The sequence below is a fragment of the Ammospiza nelsoni genome, chromosome 2 (assembly GCF_027579445.1).
Source record: "Ammospiza nelsoni isolate bAmmNel1 chromosome 2, bAmmNel1.pri, whole genome shotgun sequence".
NCBI classification, from domain to species: Eukaryota; Metazoa; Chordata; class Aves; order Passeriformes; family Passerellidae; genus Ammospiza; species Ammospiza nelsoni.
The window spans coordinates 120,535,628-120,559,865 of NC_080634.1; the positions used below are offsets into that span (position 1 = coordinate 120,535,628).

Genomic DNA, 24,238 nt, shown 5'->3' on the forward strand with positions numbered 1-24,238 from the left:
CCCACAGACAGAGGGGTCCCAGCTGCCCTGGCCGCAGCCGGGGCTGGGGGGCTGCGTGCCCCACGTGCAGTTTGGGGATGGGCTCTAAGTGGGATGGGATTTGCAGGGGATGCTGTCTGGCTCTGTCTGGACAGCCGGGATTAAGGTGGCCGGGCAGAGCTAATCGTGTTAGGGAGCACCTGCTGCTGCTGGCCCGGTGCTGGAGGTCAGGGGGCCTCAGAGTCCCCTGGCTGCAGCCTCACTCCCCAGACCTCTGTGCTGAAGGGGTCGGGTGGGGATGGAGGAGCAGAGGGAGCCCCAGGGACACCGTCAGGGACAGGGTGGCCCTTTGCCCCCTGCCCCGGCTGTGCTGGCCTGTGCTCACCCCTGTCAGAGAGGGGGACAGGAGGGCTCCCCTGGGCCCAGAGCTGCCAGCAGGGCTGGGGGGGCTGCAGAACAGGCTGGGGCTGTGCAGAACAGGCTGGGGCTGTGCAGAACAGGAACAGGCTGGGGCTGTGCAGAACAGGCTGGGGCTGTGCAGGACAGGCTGGGGATGTGCAGAACAGGCTGGGGCTGTGCAGGACAGGCTGGGGATGTGCAGAACAGGCTGGGGATGTGCAGAACAGGCTGGGGCTGTGCAGAACAGGCTGGGGCTGTGCAGGACAGGCTGGAGCTCTGCAGGATTCACTGTGGGGTGCTGGAATCAGAGCTGAGGACAGGGAGCACACAGGTTGGTTTGGGGAACAACAACAACAAAAGGAAAGCAGGGAAGGCAGGATGAAAGGGGCTGATCACATGTAGGTGGTTGATGGTCACTGCTGGGTCTGGCCACATCCGACACCTGACGGCTGCACAGCCACTCCTGGGTGTCCAGCTCTGTTTCTCGGGGTTGGGGACACTGTTTGGTGAGAGGAGCCCGTGTGGCGTCAGGAGATCAGCAAAGAGCCCTGTGCGTGCCTGTGTCACCCAACAGGGACAAGCAGAGCCAAAGCTGCTGGGCAGACTGCTGGGAGCACTGGGATCCCCAGGGCAGTCTGCGTGTGCTGGCTGTGATGAGGCTGTGCCTTGGGGAATTTGTGTGCCCAGGTGTCCTCAGTGGGGATCCAGGAACGTGAGGTACCTGCTGGGCAGATGACATGTCCAGGTGTGGCTGCTGCAGCCCTGGGGGCCTGCGCTGCCCTCCCACAGCCCCCACCAGAGCCAGGGTACGGGATGGGATAGGGATGCCCGTGGCACGAGGTACCAGCTGTGTGCATGTGTGTAGCCATGCCTTCCTCGTGTGCCTGCATGGAAACACACCCAGCCTGGCTGCTGGACAGCCCCGGGGCCATGGTCCTGCTGCAGCTCCACTGACCCCTCAGGAAATGGACTCGGCAGGACGCAGCCATGGACGTGGGACCAGAGCCTGGCCAGCCCCCCCCGTGAGCCCTGGGGCAGATCCAGTATCCCCCCACCATCAGCCCCATGGATCACGGTGCCAGCCTGGCAGGAGCCTGGCAGCAGGGACGGGGCGGTGTCTGTACAAACGTGTGGTTTATTAAGGCATTTTTGAGACGTTGGCACTTGGGTTCAGGCTGTGCTGAGCAGCCCCTGCACGGCCGCAGGCAGCGCTGGCACATGCAGCTCCACGAGACACAATACAAAAGGTACAAACGAGTAAAAACAGCAATCGTAGTACAATGTGTAAAAATAAATAACTGGGGCTCAGTGACCCCAGCCCAAAGCAGGGTGCGAGTGTCTGGCCCTTCCTGTGGCGTGCAGGGTGACCCATCTGTGTCCCCACCCCAGATGTGCAGTGCAGCTGGGCTGCGTGGGCAGCACAGGGCCAGGGGGCACCCAGCATGGGACTGGGGGGCACCGGGTAGCCCTAGAGTGCCCCCACAGTCCTGGGGGACACGGGACACCCCCAGAGTGTCCCTACAGGGCTGGGGAGAACAATGTGTCCCCACAGTGCTTGTGAGCAGGACACAGAGGGGATGGGGTGCCACCAGCCCAAGAGCCTCTGTGGGCTGTCCCTGTGCCAAGGCAGAACCGTCTCCCCCTCCCAGGGCACCCCGGGCCCCTGTGGGTCCCCAGCAGAGTGGGCATGGCCCTTGGTGGGGCTCCCTTGGTGCCCACTATTGCAGGTGCCTGTCCCCTGTCACTGCCCTGTGCCCAGGACAGCACCTGGGACCAGCAGCACATGCCAGGTCCCCATGGCACAGCAGGGATGGATGAGAGGCTGACTGTGACACACAGAGCTGCAGACACAGATGGTTCTTCCTGGGACAGGGGGGACGGGCAGAAGTGATGCATTTGTCTGCTGTGACACCTTTGGGGCTGGGTCTGGGGAATGTGTAATGGGAAGGAGCTTCCCCCAGCTCTGCTCAGGCACGGGGTATCCCCCCGACCCCCAGACACACCCCTGAGCAGACTGGGCATTCAGGGCTCTGTGGGGCACCCATGGCCGCGCAGGGATCACAGAGCCCAGGGCTGCTGTGGGGCACCCATGCCCATGTGGGGATCACAGAGCCCAGGGCAGCACTCCCAGGGAGGGCTGTGACGTGGGAGCAGCTCCGGGGAGCAGCGGGCTCAGGGAGAGCGGGTGGGTGGGTGTGCTGCGGGTGTGACACTGCCTGTGTGTGTGAGTGGCCGTGCTGGCAGGAGATGGGCACCGGCCCCGTGCCGGGCTCACAGCATGCATGACGGGGGTGCAGGGCAGCCCCACACAGGGGCTGGGCCAGCAGCAGGGGCTTCTGGCACCCTGACCATGCTCTGCAGGTGACCAGACTGTCCTGGGAGGCAGTCATGTGACAGGGCCCAGGGAAGGCCACATGCCCAGCGTCCCACTGTGGCTGTCAGAGAACACGCTGGGTTATGTGGCTTTTTGGGGCACCATCTCCCACCTGTGCTGACAGAGAACACGCTGGGTGATGTAGCTTTTTGGGGTCACCTCCCACCTGTGCCCCTGCAGCTGCAGGCTGCCTGCCGGGCCGAGGGTCACAGCAGCCATCCTCACTGCTGCTGAGGCTGGGCTGGCCCTGTCAGCTGCACACAGCTCTGCCAGCCACACTGTGCTGCCTGTGCCCGGGCACTGCCCCTGCCTGGGACCCTTGCCCAGAGAGGCACCTGCTCCCAGGAATGGGATTCCCATGCTGAGCATGGCAGGTGCCTCCCTGCCAGACCACAGGAACCATCCTGAAGTTCTGGCAGGAGATTCCCGGATGTGTCACCTGCAGTGGGTAGCCAAAGGGCTGGAGAGACCTCAAAAGCTTTCCTGTCCCTGCCCAGCCACAGACAGGCAGCAAGGTGTGGGCACTGCTGCCTCCTGCTGCAGCCAGCCCGGTGAGTGTCCCCTCCCGGGCAGGGGCCAGGCTCATTCCCACAGGCAGCATCCGTGCCCCAGGGCATCGCCCCTGCCCGGAACATCACCCCCGGCCACGGGGCATCGCCCCTGCCCTGGGAGCTCCGAGGGTCGCAAGGGAAGGCTCAGGGTCCTCCTGCACCCAGGCTGCTGCCTGGCCCTGGGCAGGGCAGGGTCTGGGCCTCCATCCCCTCAGCTCCCCTCAGCTCCCGGAGCAGCAAGTACCGTGAAGTACCATCGTGCCCAGCACCCATCTGAGCCACATGGACCATCACCCCGGGCCAAGCAGCACACGGACCATCACCCCGGGGTGCCAGCACTGGGGTCAGCAGTCCATAGGGCACCAGCCAGCACAGGCTCTGCCAAGCTGTGGGGAGGGACGGGGCCACGGCCCCCAAGGGCATCGGCAGTCCCAGGGCCCAGGCCAGGCCCAGCGCTGGGAGCAGGATGAGCGCCCATTTTAGCAGCCCTGGGCTGGGCCCCACTCCGGCCCCATGGCTGCGGGCTGGGGCAGAGGAGTCCAGGGCCCAGCTCTAAATCCTGAGCTCGGCCTCCTCAGGGGGCTCCAGCGAGTGCTCAGCACTGATGGTGGAGGTGGACGGTCCCTGCGAGATGCCGAAGGGCGAGACCACCGGGGAGCGGGCGGCCAGCGGGGACAGCGACGGGGAGAAGCTCGGCGACATGGCGGAGGACGAGATGGAGCCCTTGTGGCTGATGGGCGAGCGGCGCAGCGAGGACGGGTGCGGGAAGGTCCTGCCTGGCGGCGGTTTGGGGGGCACGGACTTGGCACCCGGATGGGCCACTGAGGTGATGAGGGGCGGGGGGTCGATGCGGGGCTTGGGCTCTGCCTTGGGCTTGGCTGGGAAGGGCTTGCGCAGGGAGCTCTCATCCTTGAGGCGGGCGATCTCCGTGAAGACGCTGGCCAGCGGCTGGAACTGGGGACACCAGTTGAGCAGGTAATCCCAGTTGTAGCTGCCGCGGAGCTCCTCGTCGCTGGCCACGATGGCGGTGAGCGAGCCCTCCACGGAGGGCTTGCCGTCCTCGGGGAAGGCGTAGTCCTGGGGCTGCGAGGAGACGCTGAGGCCGCAGCGGACGCCCAGGAAGGCGCTGCCCCCCCCGTCCTCGCGGTACAGCTGCAGCGGCGGCCCCGGCAGCAGCAGCCCAGAGCCCTTCTTGCTCTTGAACCACTGGGCGCTCTCCAACGCAGCTGGCTCACACGAGATGTCGGAGAGCTGGTCAGCATCCTGCTGGATGCCAGAGTCAGGGCCGCGGGCAGCGATGTGCTCCTGCATGGAGGCTGTGATGCTGGCCACGCGTGGGTACTCATTGATCATCCGTATCTCGTCATCCTCAGCGGCTTCGGCAGAGCCACGGCCGCTGGAATGCGAGGGGTCCAGGGAGCCGCCCCGCGTGTAGGGCCCCGCCGGCTCAGTCCCGTACCCTGGCAGCGCCTGGTGGTAGATGTGCTCGGCCCCGGGCAGCGCCGGCTCCTCACGGCCCAGCTTCTGCAAGGACCCGCTCTGCGCACGGGCCAGCGCCCCCTCTGCCTCTGCCTTCTTGTGGCCCCGGCGCTGCCGGGAGCGCACCAGGGCCAGCACGATGGCCACGGCGGCCAGCACCACCACAACGCCCAGCGAGGCGGCCACGGCCACCAGCAGGAGGTTGAGGTCAGGTGCCAGGCCAAAGGAGGTGTGCGTGACGTCGATGGTGACCTGCGCAGAGGCCACACGGGAAGCAGGCAGCGGGCTGCGGGCCTGCACCTCCAGGCTCATCTCCCGTGGCTCCCTCTTGGTGCGCCCAGCCCCGGCTTGGGGCTGGCTGTCCACACGCAGGTAGATGGAGCCCGTGGTCTGGTTGATGGCAAAGTACGGTGAGGGCTTTGCCAGGGTGTACAGCACAACACCGTCAACCCCCTCGTCCTCATCTGTGGCCAGCACCCGCCCGATGCTCTGCCCTTTGCGCGCACCCTCAGGCACCTCAAAGTTGAAGGAGGGGCTCAGGAAGATGGGATCATACTCATCTTCCCCCGTCACCAGCACCCGCACAGTCACAGTGGCCGAGGCATTGCCGGCGTCGGTGGCCCGAACCAGGAGCTGGAAGGCTTTGGCTCGCTCGTAGTCAAAGGTGAGGCGGGAGCGCAGCTCCCCAGAGCTGCCATTGACAGCAAAGGCGTCCCGGCCGTCCCCTGTGCTGGGGTCCCCCAGCGCCTGCTCCAGCACCACGTACCGCAGCTCCCCAAAGGCGCCGCTGTCGGCGTCCACGGCGCGCAGCGTGGTCACCAGCGTGCCGGGTGGCAGGTTCTCCCGGATGCTGGCGCTCAGCACCTCCACCGGGAAGTACGGCTTGTTGTCGTTGATGTCCTTCACCTCAATGGCCACGGGCACCAGCGCAAAGTGCCCGCCCGGCGTGTCCGTGGCCCGCACCACCAGCGTGTGCAGCGCCTGGGCCTCCCGATCCAGCGGGCGCGCCAGGCTCAGGGCGCCCGTGCTCTCGTGCAGCTGGAACAGCCGGTGCTGGTCCCCCGAGCTGATGGTGTAGCGCACGCGGCCACGCGGCCCCGAGTCGGCGTCGTGGGCGGCCACGCGCAGCAGCTCGGTGCCGGGCAGCGCGGCCTCGCTCACCGCCGCGCGGTACTCGGCCCGGCCGAACACGGGCGGGTTGTCGTTGACGTCCTGCACCGTGATCAGCACGGGCACGGTGGCGCTGCGCTGCGGCACGCCCCGGTCCGAGGCTGCCACCGTCAAGTTGTACACCGGGATGGCCTCGAAGTCCAGGGGCTCCACCAGCACCAGGGCTCCCTGCGTGCGGAGCTGCCCCCCGGCCTGCGCCACCCGGCTCTCCACCTGGAAGGCGTTGCCGCCGTTGCCGCTGACGATAGTGTAATCAAAGCCGGCGTTCTCCCGGGACAGGTCGGCGTCGCCTGCCTCCAGCATCAGCACGGTGGTGCCTGGGCGCAGGTCCTCGGGAACGCTGGCGTTGTAGCACAGCTCCTGGAAGCGGGGGCTGTGGTCGTTCACATCCAGAACCTGGATCTGCACCGTGGCCCAGGATGAGAGGCTGGGAGAGCCGTGGTCGCGGGCCTCCACCACCAGGTCCAGGGTGGGCTGGCTGGCATTGAACTCCACCTGCCGCGTGGTGAAGAGGGTCCCTGTGGAGCACAAGGCCAGGGTCAGCATGGGAACCAGTGGGAGCTGGGAAGGGTATCAGCTGGAGGAGCATTTGATGGTCACCCTGCTGTGTCTGCTTCACCAGCCACACCAGAAAGTGACCTTGTGAGGGTTTGAACGGAGGCAGGATGGGGGCACTCTCCTCCACAGGCAACCTTAGATTGACCCATGAGAGAGGCACACAGAGCACCAAGCCCACGCACCGTTGCTGGGGTCGATGGCAACATCAGGGCTGGGCACAGTCAGGTGGAAGGTGATGTCCCCATTGCTCCCTGAGTCGGGGTCGGTTGCACTCACAGTGAGGATGACACTGCCAGCAGGTGTGTGCTCTGGCAACAGCACCTGGAAGATGAGGAAACCCCAGTCAGCATCTGGTTCCCCCCTGCTCAGAGCCCCCAGCATCCCTGGGATGGGGATCTGGGGCTGGCCAGGCAGCCAAAGCCAAGGGCACCCAGCCTCTCACTGGCCAGGAAAACCACACACAAGGAGTTTGTGCTCCTAGACCCTTCAAGCATTCCTGGGGCTCCCCAGCCCCTTGGCTGGGCTTCAGTGCTGCAGCACACACTGCCCAAGCCAACCTTCAACAGGGACCTGCCCAGGTCTCACCACAAACACTTGTCTGGGCTGGGACCCATTTCCCACCCCCTCTGGCTTCCCCACTGTGCTCATCCCTTTCTGCTGGACCCTCTGCATCCAGCTGTGCCCCTTGCAGGGGCTGGTCCCAGGGTCACCTGCCTGGTTTCAGCTCCTTCTATGCCACAGTGAGAGCATGAGGGATGCCAGGATGCAGATGTGGGTCAGAAAGTGGGACCAGAAGGGGCTCAGACCCATGCTCTGCTTTGTAAGGGCAGAGAGGCCAGGCAGGAGCTGCAGAGGCTTGTGTGGGCTGGCTGGCACACCCGGCACCTGTACCTGATAGAAAGCCTGGGTGAAGGTGGGCACGTTGTCGTTCACATCCTCCACGAGGACGGTGAGGTTGGCCTCGGTCTCGTGGCGCGTGTCGGAGGCGCGCAGGGTCAGCGTGTAGCGGCTGCGCTGCTCGCGGTCCAGCGGCCCCGTCAGGGACACGTGACCCCCGTAGCGCAGCACCCCGAAGGTGTCTGCCACGTCCCCCTCCAGCAGCAGCGTGTAGGACAGGGCCGGGCCCGAGTCCACGTCGTTCCCGGTCAGCTGGGCTATCTGGGTGCCCAGCAGCGTGTCTGTGGGAGCAGACACGTGAGTGAGCACACCCAGCCCTGCCCAGCATACCTGGCTCACCTGGTGGGAAACCAGCTCAGTCCAGAGCCTGAGCACCAGGAAGAGGGGAAGATGCCATGGGAGAGGGGGATGAGGGCGGAAGACGAAGGTCTCAGGAGCTTGGCAGGACAGGTGGAGGTATGGCATGGGCACAGGGCATACTGGCTGAGGACGGTGAGCAGGCAGGGCAGTGTCTGCAGCCAGAGTCCCAGACATGGGGCAGGGGTCAGGGCTGAGTTGGTAATTCAGGCTGCTCCCTCAGCACACAGCAGCAGCACAAGGGTTGTGCTTGAGAGCTCGGGGGGCTTCAGCAGGTCAGTGTGACCCAGCTCCTGACAGGGACTGGCCTGGCCTCCCTGGGGCTCCTCCCCACCCCATGGCACCCCAGCTCTGGCCCCCAGTGCTCCGGCACTCACTCTCGGGGACACGGATCTCCCAGGGCACCGGGATGGTGGGGCTGTTGTCGTTGATGTCCATCACCACCACGGTCAGCGTGGCCGAGCCCATCAGCGGGGGTGTTCCTCGGTCCATCGCTGTCACCACCAGGCTGTGGGCAGGCATGAGGTCAGATGTGTGTCCACACATGTGAGGGAGCACCTCACCCGTGTACTGGGATATGCACTGCACACCTGCATCACACCTGGGACGTGAACTGCAGGTGTGCACAGGGCTGGAGAGTGTGTGTGTGTGTGTGGAGGGAAATGCACAGCGGCTCAGACCCTGGGGTGATGGATCTGTGCAGGGCATCCTCTGGAGGTGTTTAGGGAAAGACTGCATGCAGCACTCAGTGCTCCAGTCTAGCTGAGAAGGTGCTGACCAGTCACAGGCTGGACTCGGCAATCTCAGATGTCTTTTCCAACCTCAGGGGTTCTGTGATTTGGAGAACACATGTGGGGCAGTGGGTTTGGTACATGGAGAGCACGGTGGGGCACAGCAGCAAGTTTTTGCACACCTAAGGCATGTGTTGAAGTCTGGAAGGTGTGTGGGTGCAGGCAGAGCACCTTGTGGGGTACAGGCAGGGCTCTGGGGCTCTCTGGCTGCTGGGGAACACCTGGAGCCTCTCTGGAATGGTGAGGGATGTGTGGATGGAGGAATACCCCAGACTCCCCCCACGGGGAAGAGGGCAGAGGAACCCCCAGCCATGGGGGCACCTGTGGAGGGGGAGAACACGAACTGGGGGTCCTCATCGGAGCAAGGTGTGTGGGGAAGGGCAGGAGAAGCCTCAGATTCATGGCAGGGTGTTTGCCAGCATGTCACATACATGTGGATGGACATGTCCAGAGCGTGCACATATGGCGAGGGGCCCAGAGGACCTGTCTGGATGCAAGGGGACATCTGGGGGGGATAGTGCAGGGGTCTGGAGCCATGTGGCAGGATACAAGGGTCCCGTACTTGGAAGTGGAAGAAATTGAGCAGATGCAGTGCAGATTAAGGAGGCAGGAAGGGGAATGGATGAACCTAGGGCCCTCTCACAATCTCCTCAGCTCTGTAGAGACCTGACTGAGCTATGTGTGGGCTCATCTTGGCCATCTGGCTCCTGTGTCCTTCACTCCCACTGACCCTCAGCTGTGCTGCCTGACAGAGCCATTTCACAGCCAGGCTGGGACAGCTTTGGGGGCACCAAGAACAGTGTTCCCCATGCCCCGGGGCTGTGCTCCACAGCTCTGTCCCTGTCCTGGCCTCCCCCAGCTTGGCTGCACTCACCGTGTCTGGGACCAGATCTCTCTGTCCAGGATGGCAGCAGTGGTAATGGTGCCAGTCTGAGGGTCAATGTGGTACAAGCCCGGCATTGGCAGGGACTGGTTGATGGCATAAGTCACCTGCCCATTCGCTCCCTGGTCCAGGTCATCTGCCAGCACCTGCAAAGCCACATGAGATGCAGCTGTGGAGCCCCTGAGGCAGGACTTGTGTGCTGGTGCCAGCCCCAGGCCCATGCAGCCCCCATCCCATAACCCCAGCCAGGCCAGGGCTCAGGTGTCCCTGTTTGTGCCCTGCCATACCTGGATGACAGGTGAGTCGTAGCCCTGTGACTCCCAGATGAATGCCACGTAGTTCTGCAGCTGGAAGCGGGGCAGGTTGTCGTTCACATCCTGGAGGTTGAGGTTGATGGCCATAAAGCCAAAGGAAGCTGCAGTCTCTGCCTGAATCACCAGGCGCAGCCGGGGGCTGGCCTCGAAGTCCAGGCTGCTGGAGTCCTGCACTGAGATGGCACCTGCAGGGGAACAGAGGGAAGGGGGAGTGAGGTACCAGCACCATCCATCATCCATCCATCCATCCATCCATCCATCCATCCATCCATCCATCCATCCATCATCCATCCCTCCATCCGTCCATCCATCCATCCATCCATCCATCCATCCATCCATCCACCCATCCATCCCTCCATCCATCCATCCATGCATCCATCATCCATCCATCATCCATCCATCCATCCATGCATCCATCATCCATCCATCCCTCCATCCATCCATCCATGCATCCATCATCCATCCATCCATCCATCCATCATCCATCCATCCATCCATCCATCCATCCATCCATCCATCCATCCATTCATCCGTCCATCATCCATCCATCCCCAGGGATGAGGCAGCCACAGCTTCTCTGGGCAACCTGTGCCAGAGCCTCACCACCCTCACAGGGAAGAATGTCTTCCCGAAATCCCATCTAACCCTGCTCTCTGAGGTTTTGGGAAAAGGTCTCATTATGGGGGACCACAACTGCACTGGGAGCAGTGCTAACAGCCTCTGGTCAGTGACAGGGCAGTGTCCACACTCCAGTACTAACACCTCTCACCGAACTGGTACAGACTGTGGACAGTGCTCCTGTGCCCTGGGGGCCCCAAGCACCTGAGCAGGCATGAGCAGAGCTCCCCAGGTGTTCCTGGAGCCGTACCTGAGCTGGGCTGGATCTGGAAGGTGTTCCTCTCATTGCCACTGACGATGCTGTAGGTGATGTGCCCCGAGGAGCCCCCCATGTGCACGGCCTGGACACTCGCCACCTCAGTGCCTGGGAGAGCAAAAGGGCATGAAGAGACAGAGCCTGGGAGCACGTGGCAAAGGGTCAGGGTGACGCAGGGCAGCACGTGCTGTACCACTGCTCTGCCTGAGGACACTGGGACAGGGGATGAAGAGCTAAGGTTAATGCTGGGCTGGGAGCCTGGTGTCATGGTGCATATCCACGGCTCCTCAGTGGTCTCACTGTGACCCTGGGGACCTTCAGGGAGCACTTGGGCACCTGTGGCTGCTGACAGTGATTTGAACACACTCAGGCCAGCCCACAGGGACACCACCCTGACCAGCCTGGGCACCACTCAGACCCTGCAGCTCCTTGGGTCTGCCCAAAGCACAACAGGACTTCCCCAGACCCCACAGCGCTCTGTGGTGGCAGTTGCCCACAGCGCTGCTCCCACCTCCCCTTTACCCTATCCCATTCCATCCCAGCACTTTCTGGTCGCTGCCCATGGGTACCTGGGGTGGCATTTTCAGCCAGGGCCACGTCTTTGGTGCTGCGAGGGAAGCGCAGCCCGCGGTAGGGCTCCTCCTGCACGTGGATCACCACCACCCCCGTGGAGGAGAGCGCTGGCTGCCCCAGGTCCATGGCCAGCACGAAGAGCGTGCGCTGGCGCTGGCTGAGGGCGCCCAGGGGCTGCAGCAGCTGGATGTCCCCCGTGTAGGAGTTGATGGCGAAGGCGGAACTGGGGCTGGCAAAGCGGTACAGGATGGAGGCATTGGCGCCCGCGTCCCGGTCCTCAGCCCTCATGGTGGCCACCACCTGCTTGAGGGGCGTGTGGCGGGACAGGTTAACGGTGAGCGGGCTGTGCAGGAAGGCCGGCACGTGGTCGTTGACGTCCTGCACCACGACGGTGACGCGCACGGCGGCGCTGCGGGGCTCCCAGGGCGCCGCGTCCACCGCCATGGCCAGGAAGCTGTAGCTGGGCTGGCGCTCCCGGTCCAGGGCCTGCGCGCTGCGGAGCCGCCCGCTCTGCGGCTCCACCTGGAACATGCCCAGCGACTCGTTGCCCAGGTAGTAGGAGACCTGCCCATTCGTGCCCTCATCCGGGTCCTCGGCCGCCAGCTGCAGCACCAGGGCGCCGACCGGCAAGTCCTCTGGCACCTCCACCGTGTAGCTGGCCTGAGCAAAGCTGGGGGCATTGTCATTGAGGTCCAACACCTGCACGGTCACCGACATGGTGGCACTGCGTGGCGGGGAGCCGTGGTCCTGCACCACTACAGTGAGGCTGTAGGAAGCAATTTGCTCTCGGTCGAGGGCATGTGCGGTGGAGAGGACACCAGAGACGGGGTCTAGGCTGAAATCCTGCCCAGGGTCTCCACCTAAAAGAGAAAGGGGGGAGCAACAATGCAGCATGCCTATAAGTGGAATGAGAAAGGCCCCGGAGAGCATGGAGCCCAGCACCACGGGATCTGGCAGGGTGGGTAAAGTGAGCCCCAGTGGGAGCAGACTCCTTGGGCTAGCTCCATATGAAGAACTGACTCTAACCACTCACAGGCTACTGCTGCTGCCATGGGGAGTTGCCAGGCAGCCTGTGGCAGGATACAGCAAAAATCTGACTTGGTAACCTGTGAATTAACAGGTCAGAGCAGCCAGGAGAGGTGTGGAACTGTTCTAAGCCTGGGGAATTATACACAAGCCTGGGGAATGAGCAGTGCAGCCTGTCCAGATCTCAGGATGCTTTTCACTGGGGACAGAGAGCTGAGAGATGACAGCAATGCCGTGCAGTTTGCAGCAGGAGAGAGCTGCCATGGAATGGGACTGCTGCAGTTGATGTCCCCAGACATAGGGGAGCCCAGGGAGAAGTCCCTGCCCAGTCCCACGCTCCCAGTGCATCTCACCTGCCACCCGGTACTCCAGGCGTCCGTTCTCCCCACCATCAGGATCAGTGGCCCGCAGGGTGTAGAGTGCCACACGACTCTGGTTCTCAGGAACCTCCATGGAGCAGGACTCCCTCTCCAGGAGGGGTGCATGGTCATTCTCATCCCCCACGGTGACCCACACCGTGGCCTTGGTGAGGCTGGGCGGCAGGCCGGCATCCCGCGCATAGACTGCAGGACAGCGAGAGCACCAGAGGCTGACTGGGAGCTGCAGCCACAGAGCCCGTGTGCCAACAGCCAGGCACCCACAGGGGCAGCCAGGCATGTGAGCATCAGCGTTCCTGCAGCCCCAAACCGCCCCACAGCCCTGCTGTGCCCCACAGCCCCTCCTCCCTCCCTCCCTCCCCATGCCGTGCCCTCTGCAACACTCCCCACGCCAGCAGCAGAGTCCCTGTGTGCCCCCCCGACCCCCTGCCCGCTGCCTCCCCTTGCTTACCTGTCAGCACGTGCTGCTCCTGCTCCTCCCGGTCCAGAGGACGCGTGGTGACAATGAGCCCCGTCTGTGGGTGGATGGAGAAGGGCCCCCCCGAGAGACCCCCATAGGACACCTGCCCGTTGGCACCTGCGGGCACAAGGGTGCTCTGAAGGCAGCCCAGCAGCAGCCCCAGCGCCTCGTTGGGCTCCTGCACCTCCCGGATCTCATCTGGGGAGGGTGGGCTTGCTCCCTGGTGGCACAGGTGTGCGTGGGGTCCCAGCCTAACCCAGCTGCTGGCAGGCCAAGGAGTGCCCACAGAACAAAGGCCACGGGCCAGGGGACCAGAGGGAACCACAGGTTCCACTCCCACCCTTTCCCAGGATTCAGCCCACCTCCCACCTCCAGGCCAGGTGCTGGTCCTTCCCTCTGGTCAGCCAGGCTCTCCAGACTGGCAGAAGGGAGCAGGGCATGCCCAGGCCTGGGGCTGCATTTCCAGACAGGCCCTGTCCGAACTGGGCAGCTGACCCTGGCCTGCGTCCTCACCCAGATCGCGGTCCGTGGCCAGCACCTGCAGCACCGGGCTGCCGGCCGGCAGGTTCTCCATGATGTGGGCCTGGTACTCGGGTTTCTCAAAGACAGGAGCCTCGTCGTTGACGTCCAGCACCAGCACGGACAGCAGCTGTGTGGCCGAGAGCCGTGGGAAGCCGTGGTCCGTGGCCACCACCGTCAGGTTGTGCTGGGCCACCTCCTCCCGGTTCAGGGCCCGCACGATGGAGAGGGCACCTGAGGGCACAGGAGAGGGCAAGCTGGCACCAGGGGCACCAGGCCCTATGCCTCGGGACTACTGTGGGCTGCAGGACAGATGGCTTTCAGGAGACAGCAGCACTGTGCTAACCAGATGCTGTGCTTGGCACTCCCTGCACCCCCAGTCTCCCTCCTGGGGCTCCCCAGCCCACACCCTCCATGTTCCCACACACTGTGCAATGTCCTCATGTATCCCTGCACCCTCCTCAACCACCGGCTCTCAGGATCCCTGCACCACCTCTGCACCCTCCATGTTCCCACACACTGTGCAATGTCCTCGTGTACCCCTGCACCCTCCTCAGCCTCCATGTTCCCAGGATCCCTGCACCACCTCTGCACCCTCCATGTTCTCACACACCGTGCAATGTCCTCGTGTACCCCTGCACCCTCCTCAGCCTCCATGTTCCCAGGATCCCTGCACCACCTCTGCACCCTCCATGTTCCCACACACCGTGCAATGTCCTCGTGTACCCCTGCACCCTCCTCAGCCTCCATGTTCCCAGGATCCCTGCCATCACTCTGCATGCTCCCAGCCCTCACCAGTGCTGGGGTTCAGGTGGAAGCAGCCATCAGCGTTGCCTGCTCGCAGGGAGTAGCTCACGCGGCCGTTCTCTCCCAGGTCGCTGTCCTGGGCCACCACGTGCAGCGCCACGAAGCCTGTGGGCTGGTCCTCCATGACGCTGACGGCGGCCGGCGAGAGGAAGACGGGCGCGTTGTCGTTCTCGTCGGTGACGAACACGCGGGCGGTGACGGCGGCCGAGCGGCGCTGGCTGACGTTGCGGGCCTGGTCCGTGGCCTCCACCACCAGCAGGAAGGCGGCGGCGGCCTCGCGGTCGAGGCCCTGGCGCAGGCTGAGCTGCCCCGAGCGGCCGTCCAGCTGGAAGGGGGCTCCGGGCGGCTCCAGGTGCAGCAGAGCATAGCGCACCTGGCTGTTGGGGCCCACCCCATCCCCATCCAGCGCCTGGAAGGTGAAGATGGAGGAGCCAGCCTGGGCGTTCTCAGGCACCACAATGGTAATGGGGTCTTCGGGGAAGGTGGGGGCCTGGTCATTGCAGTCCTGCACGTGGATGTGGACCAGCACCAACCTGCTGGAGGGATAGCCGTGCTGCGTGTCCTCAGCACTCACCTGGAGCACGTGCCGTGCCCCGGCCTCATAGTCCAGCTCACGGGCAGCGTAAATCTCCCCTGTCACACTGTCAACCACAAAGGTGCCGTCCCCACCGCCTCCTACCACCGTGTAGGTCAGCTGTCCTCGGGCAGGGGCGTCCGGGGGGGCCACTGAACCAATCACAGACCCTGGCTTGACCCCCTCGAGGGGATGCAGGGTCAGCACGGTGGCATCAGGCCGGGGCAGCACGCGGGAGGATGGCAACACCTGTGAGGAGAGAAGGAGTGAGGGGCACGCAGAGGGGCTGTGTGCCAGGGCACACAGCTGGAGCACAGGAGGGTCCCTCTGCTCCTCTGAACACACTCTACTTGTGAGGGTGCCTGAGCCCTCCACTGGCTGCCCACAGGTGGTGGAGTCTCCAGCCTTGGAGACAGCCAGAAACCACCAGGCAGCCCCATGTGAGCAGGGGGCTGGAGAAGGTGACCCTCACAGGTGCCTTCCCTCAGCCCCTCTCGGGCTCTGTGCCTGGGTCCGATCCTGCAAAGTCAATGGACAGCAGCAGAAACAATTCTGCAAACGTAAGCAAGAGTGAATGAGAGGTCACGCTCATCCTGATGGGAGGCACAGAAAGAGAACCCAGTATGACCCCAAGATAAATAAACACCATCACTAGTTTTATTAAAGGTACTGGAGTTAATTTGGGCATGAGGTGCACATGCAGATGGGAGAGAGGATGCTGCAAAGGCCACCACAGCATGACCTGAAGGGAAAGAAGCACATTCCTGTCAAGGAGCTGAGGAAAACGGCAGTAACAACAAACCTGTCAGCCCAGAGGGGACCAAACCCAGTGACTGTCCGGCAAATATCTATTACAGGGATGCCAACCAGCATGGTGGGGATGGCCAGCCTAGCCTCAGTGCTCTGGAGGCTGCAGAACAGCTCTGATGGCAAGAACAGTTACAGATATAGTGTAACGAGGAAATGGTACAAAACATGCTGCTGGTGGCTGAAGGCAGCTGTGGCAGGCTAACACCAGGCTCCACTCAAGGGAACGTGGTGTATCAGACCCGCCTGGGCTAGAACTCAGCTCTGGAGCTCCCACACTAGCAAGGGACAGGCACAGATGCTGTGTGACAAAGGAGTGAGAGACCAGCTGGCTCAAGGGAGCAATGGGCAATGGCTGGAGGTGGCACAGCAAGGACAGTCAAATGGCCTTGGCAATTGCAAGGACATGGAGGAGAAGATGTGAAACAATGTTCAGTGGGAGTGCTTTGGTGGGGGAACCAGAGCCTCTGCTGTAAAAGGAAGCTCATTACTAACTGTAAAGAAAGGATGTAGCTGTGTGGGCAGCAGCAGGCAGGGAGTACCAAAGTGACACAGACATGAGGGGCACCCTGCAGGTCAGAATAAACACCCTGCAGGTAAGAACACTGGTTTCAGCAGACCGTGGGAAGAGTGGAAGTCTCTGTGCAGGGTATCTAGGACAGGGTCAGCTGTCTAAAGCCTGGAGAAGGCAGAACTGCAATTGTCAGTTCTTTGGACATGAGAACAGGTGCAGGGTCATCCCTTCCCATCCAGGTTATCCCTGTGGATTTTAAGGCTGGATCAGCAGCTGAGCAGGAGCAGAGGGGGCTCAGGGATGAGGGCGGCAGGGGATGAGGGTGGGCAGAGGGGCTGCCAGGCATGGATGGTGTGCTCCAAGAGCCGAGTGCTGTGCAGGTGGCACGGGGACAAGCGGAGGGGGCGTGCGGGGACAGGAGGGGCTGTACCTGCACGCGGACGATGGCTGTCGTGCTGCGGGGCGCCGTGCCACGGTCGCTGGCCGTCACTGTGAACAGGTACTCGGCGCGTTCCGCCCGCCGCAGCACCGCCGCCGTGCGCAGCTCGCCTGTGGCCACGTGCAGGCTGAACCGCTCTGCCCAGGCCCCTGCGGACACAGGGCAGCGTGGCACGGGGAGCACGGGCAGGGTGCCAGGGAGGGAGCGTGCTGGGGGATCCCGGCAGCGGGCACCATCGCCCGGGGCACGGCTGCCGGGCAGAGGTATGCTGCTGCCGGGCAGGGCAGTGTGGGTTTGCTGCTGCCGGGCAGGGCAGTGTGGGTTTGCTGCTCTGCAGCTCGTACCTATCAGCGAGTAGGTGATGGTCCCGTTCTCCCCCTCGTCAGGGTCCTTGGCCTGCAGGGAGGCGACCAGGAGTCCCGATGGCTTCTCCTCCAGCACCTGCAGCACAGCACAGGGAGCAGTTGAGTGGCACAGGGAACCGCTCAGACCACCCCACTGCCCCAAGGCATTGGCATGACTCAATGAGCTCTGCACCATCCTGCACCAGCCCTACACCTTCCCCACAACACAGACTCCCCACAGCACCCACAGTCTGTGCTGAGGCTGGGAACACAGAGGAGCCCACGGCAATTGGCCAGGGAGGTCCTGCCTGACCAGCCCTCCTCCCCTTGTGCCCTGTTTAACAACCCACTGGGCAGGCTGGGGGCACACGGAGGAGGGCACTGCTTCACCCTGCTACACCCAGAGCCTCTGCAGGCAGGGCTCCACAGCAGCCCTGCTCCTCCCTGCCCCAACAGACACCTTCAGCTGGAAATGCCCATGGTGAGCCCTGACAGCCCAGTGCCAGCCTCCCTGCCCACAGCCAGGGATCTCCTCAGCTCCCACAGTTAGCCAGGGAGGTTTCCCACCTCTGGAAGGGCAGCTGGCAGATCTTCTGGGGCTCAGGTACCCCAGCCTGGGCCTTTCCCCTTCTCTCCCTTGTTCCTGGGTAGCACTGCCTGTGTGTTGGTACTTCAGACCCTCAATTTATGCCAGTGCAGCACAAGACCATTGAGACATCAATCACACGTGCTCAGATAACCTTGTGTCCTCAGGGGAGCTACCTCCGTTGCCACTGAGACCACACATTACAGCACTGCACCCCTTTTCTGGATAGCTGTGGAGCTGGATGCACCCCATCACTGTCCCCCAGCCCCTGTCAGGTTTGAGACCACAGCCTGTGCTGTGCCTGGGACACAGCCCTGTCCCCCCTCCAGCACACATGCTGGTGGAACAGGATTCCCACTCGGCACAGGCTCTGCTGCTCCTTCCACCCCAGCAGAGGCCAAATTCCCACCTCAAGGGGACAGACCTCACATTCCCAGCCCACCAGCACATCTTGTGGCAGAGACCACCCTCCCAGACCCAGCTGTGCAGGGCAATCTGTGCCACTTAATGCCTTTAGGAAAGGGACAAGTGGAATCCAAACACGACTCTGGAGAAGAGGGCGCAGGTTTCTGGGCAGAGGGTGAGGGCCAGAGCTATTGCCCAAGCTGCTGGCACTGAGCTGAAGCCCTGGGAGGGGAGACCAGAGGAGCTGGACTCGCTCAGCCAGGCCAGGCAGTGCTGGGACTGTGCTCTGTAAACACTGCGAGAGGGAGGGAAATTCCAGCGAGAGAGGACAGCTTTTTAAGCAAAAACACAATATTGGCACAAGAACAAATGAGTATAAAATGGTCAGAAATTAGTTTAGGCTGGAAATGAAGAGATGTTTTCTAGTACCAGATCAAGGAATCTGGAACAGCCTTTTGCAGCAGTGATGGAGGCACAGACCTAAATATAGCCTGGCCCTTGATGAAAGGAAGGTCTGCATGGACACCTCGACGTGAGGCCACCCTTCAGAGGCCCCTTCCAACTCTCCCTGCCACAGTGGGGCAACATCCGCCCCACTGCCCCCAAGCCAGACTTGACAGGCCCCTGCTCCTCCTCTCCCTTCCAGGAGGAGCCAGAGCCCTTTGGGAGAAGCCCTTGAGCACAGCACCCTGCTCGGACACGCCAGAGGAGCTACAGAGCAGCACCCACATGTACCAGTGCCAGCCCAGTCACACAGACAGGAGCAAGCAGCAGTGGCCTTGCCCATGCACGCTGGCAAGACAGAGGCCCTGTGGGCATAGCTGGGTCTGCCCACCCTCCCCAAAGGCTGGTCCAGGCTTGCAGAGCCCTTCTGGGCACCAGCACAGCTCCAGCAGGGCTGGCAGTGGATGCAGAAATGCGAGGAACATGGCACGTATGGAACAGTCCTCCTGTGAGCTTCCCCGCTCCCAGCCCGCTGTGGCTCAGACACTTCCTGAGCCACAGATCATCCTATTTGTGCTCATCAGCCTTTGATGGATTTTTTTCCTTTCCATGAATTCATCTAGTTTTGAACCCATGCAACTCTGGACAATGATTTCACAATTTAATTACATTCTGCATGAAGAAATGCTGCCTGTGTTTATTTTAAACCTGCTGCCTGGTCAGTTCTTATGGAGCTGCCCAGCCTTCTGTTATGGAAAAAGCAACTTCTCATTTCCCCATGACTCTGTGCACACCTTTGTGATATTCCTGCAGCTTTGTCCATGCCAAAGAATGTTTTATTCCTGCTTGGAGCCATTATCTGCCAAAGATCCCGTTAACATCCTTTTCTAAACAGTTTCTATCACTTCTGCTCACTTAGGAAATGGAACCAGACAGAGAGTGTGGGCAGAATCTGAGCTGTGGGTGATGATATTTTCTTTCATTCTCTGTTTCTTGTCTAATTAAACTCAACGTTTGATTTGCTTTTTTGCCTGCCCCGAGCCTGGAGTGGCACACTCACAAAGCTCCAGGCTGAAGCAGCCAGCTCAGAGCCCACCCTAAGTGCCATCTGTGCTGCTTTCCAGCAGTTTGCTTAGCAGCAGTGACCTCATGTCCCATCCTCCTCCCTGACCCAGCAGTGGAACCTGATCCTCCCACAGCTCTTCACAGGGAGCCCCCACCCTGAATGCTGTGAACAGACCAGTGACAGCAACACATCTTTGGGGGGATACAGCAAAACCCCAGCATCAGGGGCATGCCCTCTGTGAAAACAGGCCCTGTGCTCTCTCCTCTCTCCTAGCAATCATTCCCTGGAGCATCCATCGCTGCAGACCCTTTGCAAGCTCCCCCTGTACTGCCAGCACATCACCAGAGCTTCACCTCAGCACGCCACAGCTGTGCTCCAAGGTGGACACAGAACCCTCCTCTGCTCTGCCTGAAGAACCCTGACAGGAAAGTGCCCTGAGCACGTCTGCAAGGAATCATGGAGTTTGTGTTATCATCCAGTTTCACTTCTTCCTCCCAGCCTCTTCTACATCCAAAACATGGCCAACAGTGGGCTGTTATGGGACTCCACCCTTCTCTGCCTCTGCTTCCAGCACCTGCAAACCAAAGTGCCCAAAGAGGTGTTTTCCCACAGCTGCTGCAGCATTTACCCGCCCTCAGAACCCTGAGCCCATCTCAGCCTTGTCCTATCCCCTGAAGGAGGCATCTGCTTTCATGGTCTCTTTGCAGGAGCAGAGCCTTCCCAGGCTCTGGCAGGGCCCTTTCAGCATTGTGTGCCCCCAGACACTGCAGATCCTGCTGTGTGGGATGTCACACGTGTCCCCACGAGGGCTCCTGGCAGATGCCAGTGGGGCAATGATCGCAGAGCCCACCCAGTGCTCCCTCAGCCAGGCTGTGCTGGCTACTCCCTGGCCTGCTCTGTTCCCAGAGCCTTGCTCAGAGACAGGGCAAGACCCACTGAGCCCCCTTTGCCTCCTCCAGGTCTGGGAGAGGTGCTCACCCCGGCCAAGCCCTGCCAGCATCTTTGCCTCAGAGCAGGGCACGCCAGGAGATGGCTGGGCAAGGAATGGCTGCACCCCAGGATGGAAAGGAAAGGAATGGTGCACCCTAGGATGGCAAGGGAAGGAATGATGCACCCTAGGATGGCAAGGGAAGGAATGATGCACCCCAGGATGGCAAGAGAAGGAATGGTGCACCCTAGAATGGCAAGGGAAGGAATGGTGCACCCTAGGATGGGCTGGCAAGGAATGGCTGCACCCCAGGATGGCAAGGGAAGGAATGATTGCACCCCAGGATGGGCTGGCAAGGAATGGTGCACCCTAGGATGGCAAGGGAAGGAATGGTGCACCCTAGGAAGCCAAGGGAAGCAGCAATGAATGGGGAAGGCCTGGCTGGAGCAGCAGTGTCCCCAGATCTCATGTCACCCAGGTGCCTACCAACACAGTCCTCTCTGCTCTGACCTGTCTGGGGTGCCCAGCTCGGGCAGGACGTGTGGCAGAGCGTGGCTGTCACCATCGTGGTGTTTGTGGACCACCCAGAGCCAGGGGCTTTGAGCACACAGCCTGACGTACAGCAATGGATGGGCAGAGAGGGCCTGGCTGCCCAGCTGTGGGCTGCCCCTGCTCTGTGCCAGGCCCTGCTGCCCATCCTGCTGCTCTGCTGCTGCCAGTGTTCCTCAGGTGGTGCCACGAGCCCTCGCTGGGGCAGCTCCCCTGCCAGCTCTCCTGAGCAGCCCCCATGAAGCTGGGTCTGCAGCACATGCAGTGCCCAGGGACTGCTGCCACCAGGCTGGGCAGGGAAAGCTTGGCTGGCAGGCACAGCAGATCCACTGAAAACTCTTGTGTGTGCCAAGCCAGCTGGACAACACCCTGCTCACCACTGTTCACCCTGGCTCTTCTCTGAACCTGCCTCAGGTTCAGGCTCCTTTTGCTGTCCCTCCCTACAGGCACGTGTGAGCCAAGAGCTCCTGCCCGCTGGCCAGTCCCGATTGTGCCAGAGCCCCCCACAGCCCTGCCTGCTCTGTGCACCAGGATTTCTGCCCTGCCCAAGGACATGCCCCTCCTGCCACATCTCAGATTTATCCAACTGTCCTGGCTGCTGCATGGATCCAGCTGGTGCCTGCTCATCTCCTACCCTGAAGCTCTCCTGGGTCCCCCTGCCCACCCCCTTTACCCAGCAGTGCCCCCACAGCCAGAGGCCACCAGGCCCCATGGGTGCTCCAGCCTGCAGCCCTACCTGCACAGAGAGCTCCTGGCCGCTGCCCACGTGCAGGAAAGCAGGAGCGTTGTCATTCTCGTCCAGCACAGTGACATAGATGGTGCCGGTGGCACTGCGAGGCGGCGCTCCCCCATCCTGCACAATCACCAGCAGCTGGAAGTTGGACTGCTGCTCCCGGTCCAAGCTGTGCTTGGTGCTGACCTCTCCTGTGAGGGAGAATCCCAGAAGGGTTTGGGTTGGAAGGAACCTTCAAGCCCACCTTGTTCCACCCTGCTGCCACGGGCAGGGACACCTTCCACTATCCCGGGTTGCTCCCAGCCCTATCCAACAGGGCCTTGAATGCTTCCAGGAACGGGGCAGGCACAACAAGTGAGAACACTGACGAGCAGGGACCCAGCTCAGCCCACAAGCTGCATTAGAGCCGAGCCTGTGCTCAGCTGTGCTATTCAGCTGTGTTGCTGGAGCCCAGCAGTGCTGGGCGGTAAGGTGAACATTCTGCTGCTGCATTGGCCCGGCTGCCATCACTGCTGCCCTGCCCTGGGCGCTCTCAGCAGACAGCCCCACCTGGGAGGCCGGGAGTGCCTCACCTGTCTGTGCGTGGATCAGAAAGTTGGGGTCGTGCTGGAGCAGGCGGTAGGTGAGCCGGCTGTTCTGCCCGGCGTCGCGGTCGCTGGCCATCACCCTTCCCACGGCGCTGCCGGGAGCCTGGTTCTCAGACACGGTGAAGAAGTAGCGCTCCTCGCTCAGCCGCGGGGGGTTGTCGTTCTCGTCGGTGACGCTGACGCGCACGGTGCTGGTGCCGGTTTTCCGCGCGTCCGCCGCAGCCCCGGCGCCGCCCACGGAGGCCAGCACGGTCAGCACGTACAGGTCCCGCGTCTCCCGGTCCAGGGCGCTCTTGACGTACAGCCAGCCGCTCTCGGGCACGATGCCGAAGCTGGCGGCGTCCCCGTCCGCACGCAGGTGGTAGGTGAGGGCCGCGGGCTCCACATCGTGGGCCAGGGCCCTGACCTGCAGGAAGCGGGTGGAGACGGGGACGCCCTCCTGCACCTCCACGCGGTAGGTGAGAGTGTCGAAGATGGGTCCGTTGTCGTCCTCGGCCTGCACGTGCACCAGCAGCGTGAAGGTAGAGCTGAGCTGGGGAACGCCGCTGTCCCGGGCCGCGATGGCCAGGCTGTAGGCTGAGACGGCCTCATACTGCAGGGCCCCGAGGAGCCGCACGGCCCCCGAGGCACGCTCCACGACAAAGGTGCCCTCGCCCCCCGAGAGCAGCTCAAAGGCCACCTGCCCATTGGCGCCGCTGTCGCGGTCCTCAGCCTGCAGGGTGTACACCGTAGCGCCGGGCTCCGTGGCCTCCGGCAGCAGGATGGAGTCAGAGGGAGCTGGGAACGCCGGCGCGTTGTCGTTCACGTCTGACACGGAGATCTTCACCCGCGTGTTGCTGTAGGCAGGGGGGGAACCGCTCCGGGCCTGCACGTCCAGCACCAGAACTGCCTGGGACTCGTGATCCAGAGGGAGGCTGGTGCGCAGCTGCCCCGAGGCCGAGTCGATGGAGAAATAGCCATGAGGGTCCCCCGAGGAGATGGAGTAGAAGATGTCATCAGCATGACCTGTGGACATGAGACAGAAGGAATGAGGTGCCACCCAGCTTACTGCCTCAGCCCCGGGGTCACAAAACTGTGCTCCAAGGGGCGCAGCAGCACAGTGCCCATGTGCACAGCCCCCAGGTGTGCTTACACACTTGTGTGAGCACAGGTGCTGAGCCAGGTGCACACTCAGGTGTGAGTGTGTGGAGCTCTCAGAGCAGGGCCGCTCCATGAGGAAGTGTGGTGGATGCTGGACCCCAAGGACGGTGTGGGGACAGGGAAAGTGGCAACATGCAAAAGGGACAAGGCCATACCTGGCGGGTTCTGGGCCTGGACAGCCCCCACAGTGGCGCCCTGTGGCATGTCCTCGGGCACGCTGAAGAAGTACTGAGCTTGCTCAAAGACAGGGGGTGAGACTGTGCCCTCCACGATGCTGATGTTTACCCGGGCATTGGGCTGTGCCTGCAGGCCCCCCCCGTCCTGAGCAGAGATCACCAGCTGCACCAGGGTGTTGGCTTTGCCACTCAGAGACCATGACAGAGAAATGACACCTGAGGAAGAAAGTCATTGATGCGGCATTGTGCTGCAACCTGGCTCCAGGGGACAGACCAAACCACAAGGTGGAAAAGACAGACCAGAAGGGGCAGAAAACAACGTGCATCACAGTGGGAGCCCACCACGGAGGAGCTGGAGTGAATGAGTGGAGCTCTCCCAGGAAAGCCTCCCCAAATCCTCCGCACTTTGTCTTACAGCCAGCTCTGAGTTTAGTGGTGGTACAGGCTGTGGGGCACGAGCCAGAAGGCAGGTCTAGGGAGAGGGAAAGGCAGGGAGAAGGCTTCCAATCTGGGGCACAGGGTGAGTGTCATAACACAGCAAGCAGGCCTGGGCTGGCA

The 24,238-nt window shown here is 62.5% G+C and overlaps 1 protein-coding gene across 1 annotated transcript in view; it reads right to left on the minus strand.

Annotated features, from left to right (window-relative positions):
* Positions 1 to 3,696: 3,696 nt before the first annotated feature.
* The window catches only part of DCHS1 (dachsous cadherin-related 1), a 41,834-nt gene continuing 21,292 nt past the window's right edge, over positions 3,697 to 24,238 (minus strand). Inside the window, exons 5-21 of the mRNA XM_059466355.1 lie at positions 23,660 to 23,896; positions 22,350 to 23,369; positions 21,781 to 21,968; positions 17,067 to 17,163; positions 16,714 to 16,871; positions 14,377 to 15,211; positions 13,576 to 13,815; positions 13,054 to 13,179; positions 12,579 to 12,788; positions 11,196 to 12,059; positions 10,621 to 10,734; positions 9,726 to 9,937; positions 9,430 to 9,584; positions 8,142 to 8,272; positions 7,402 to 7,688; positions 6,693 to 6,831; positions 3,697 to 6,470 (exon numbers count right to left, since the gene is read on the minus strand). Of these exons, the coding sequence (XP_059322338.1) occupies positions 3,856 to 6,470; positions 6,693 to 6,831; positions 7,402 to 7,688; positions 8,142 to 8,272; positions 9,430 to 9,584; positions 9,726 to 9,937; positions 10,621 to 10,734; positions 11,196 to 12,059; positions 12,579 to 12,788; positions 13,054 to 13,179; positions 13,576 to 13,815; positions 14,377 to 15,211; positions 16,714 to 16,871; positions 17,067 to 17,163; positions 21,781 to 21,968; positions 22,350 to 23,369; positions 23,660 to 23,896 (7,628 nt within the window). The 3' untranslated portion in view covers positions 3,697 to 3,855. The remainder of the gene's footprint in view (positions 6,471 to 6,692; positions 6,832 to 7,401; positions 7,689 to 8,141; positions 8,273 to 9,429; positions 9,585 to 9,725; positions 9,938 to 10,620; positions 10,735 to 11,195; positions 12,060 to 12,578; positions 12,789 to 13,053; positions 13,180 to 13,575; positions 13,816 to 14,376; positions 15,212 to 16,713; positions 16,872 to 17,066; positions 17,164 to 21,780; positions 21,969 to 22,349; positions 23,370 to 23,659; positions 23,897 to 24,238) is intronic.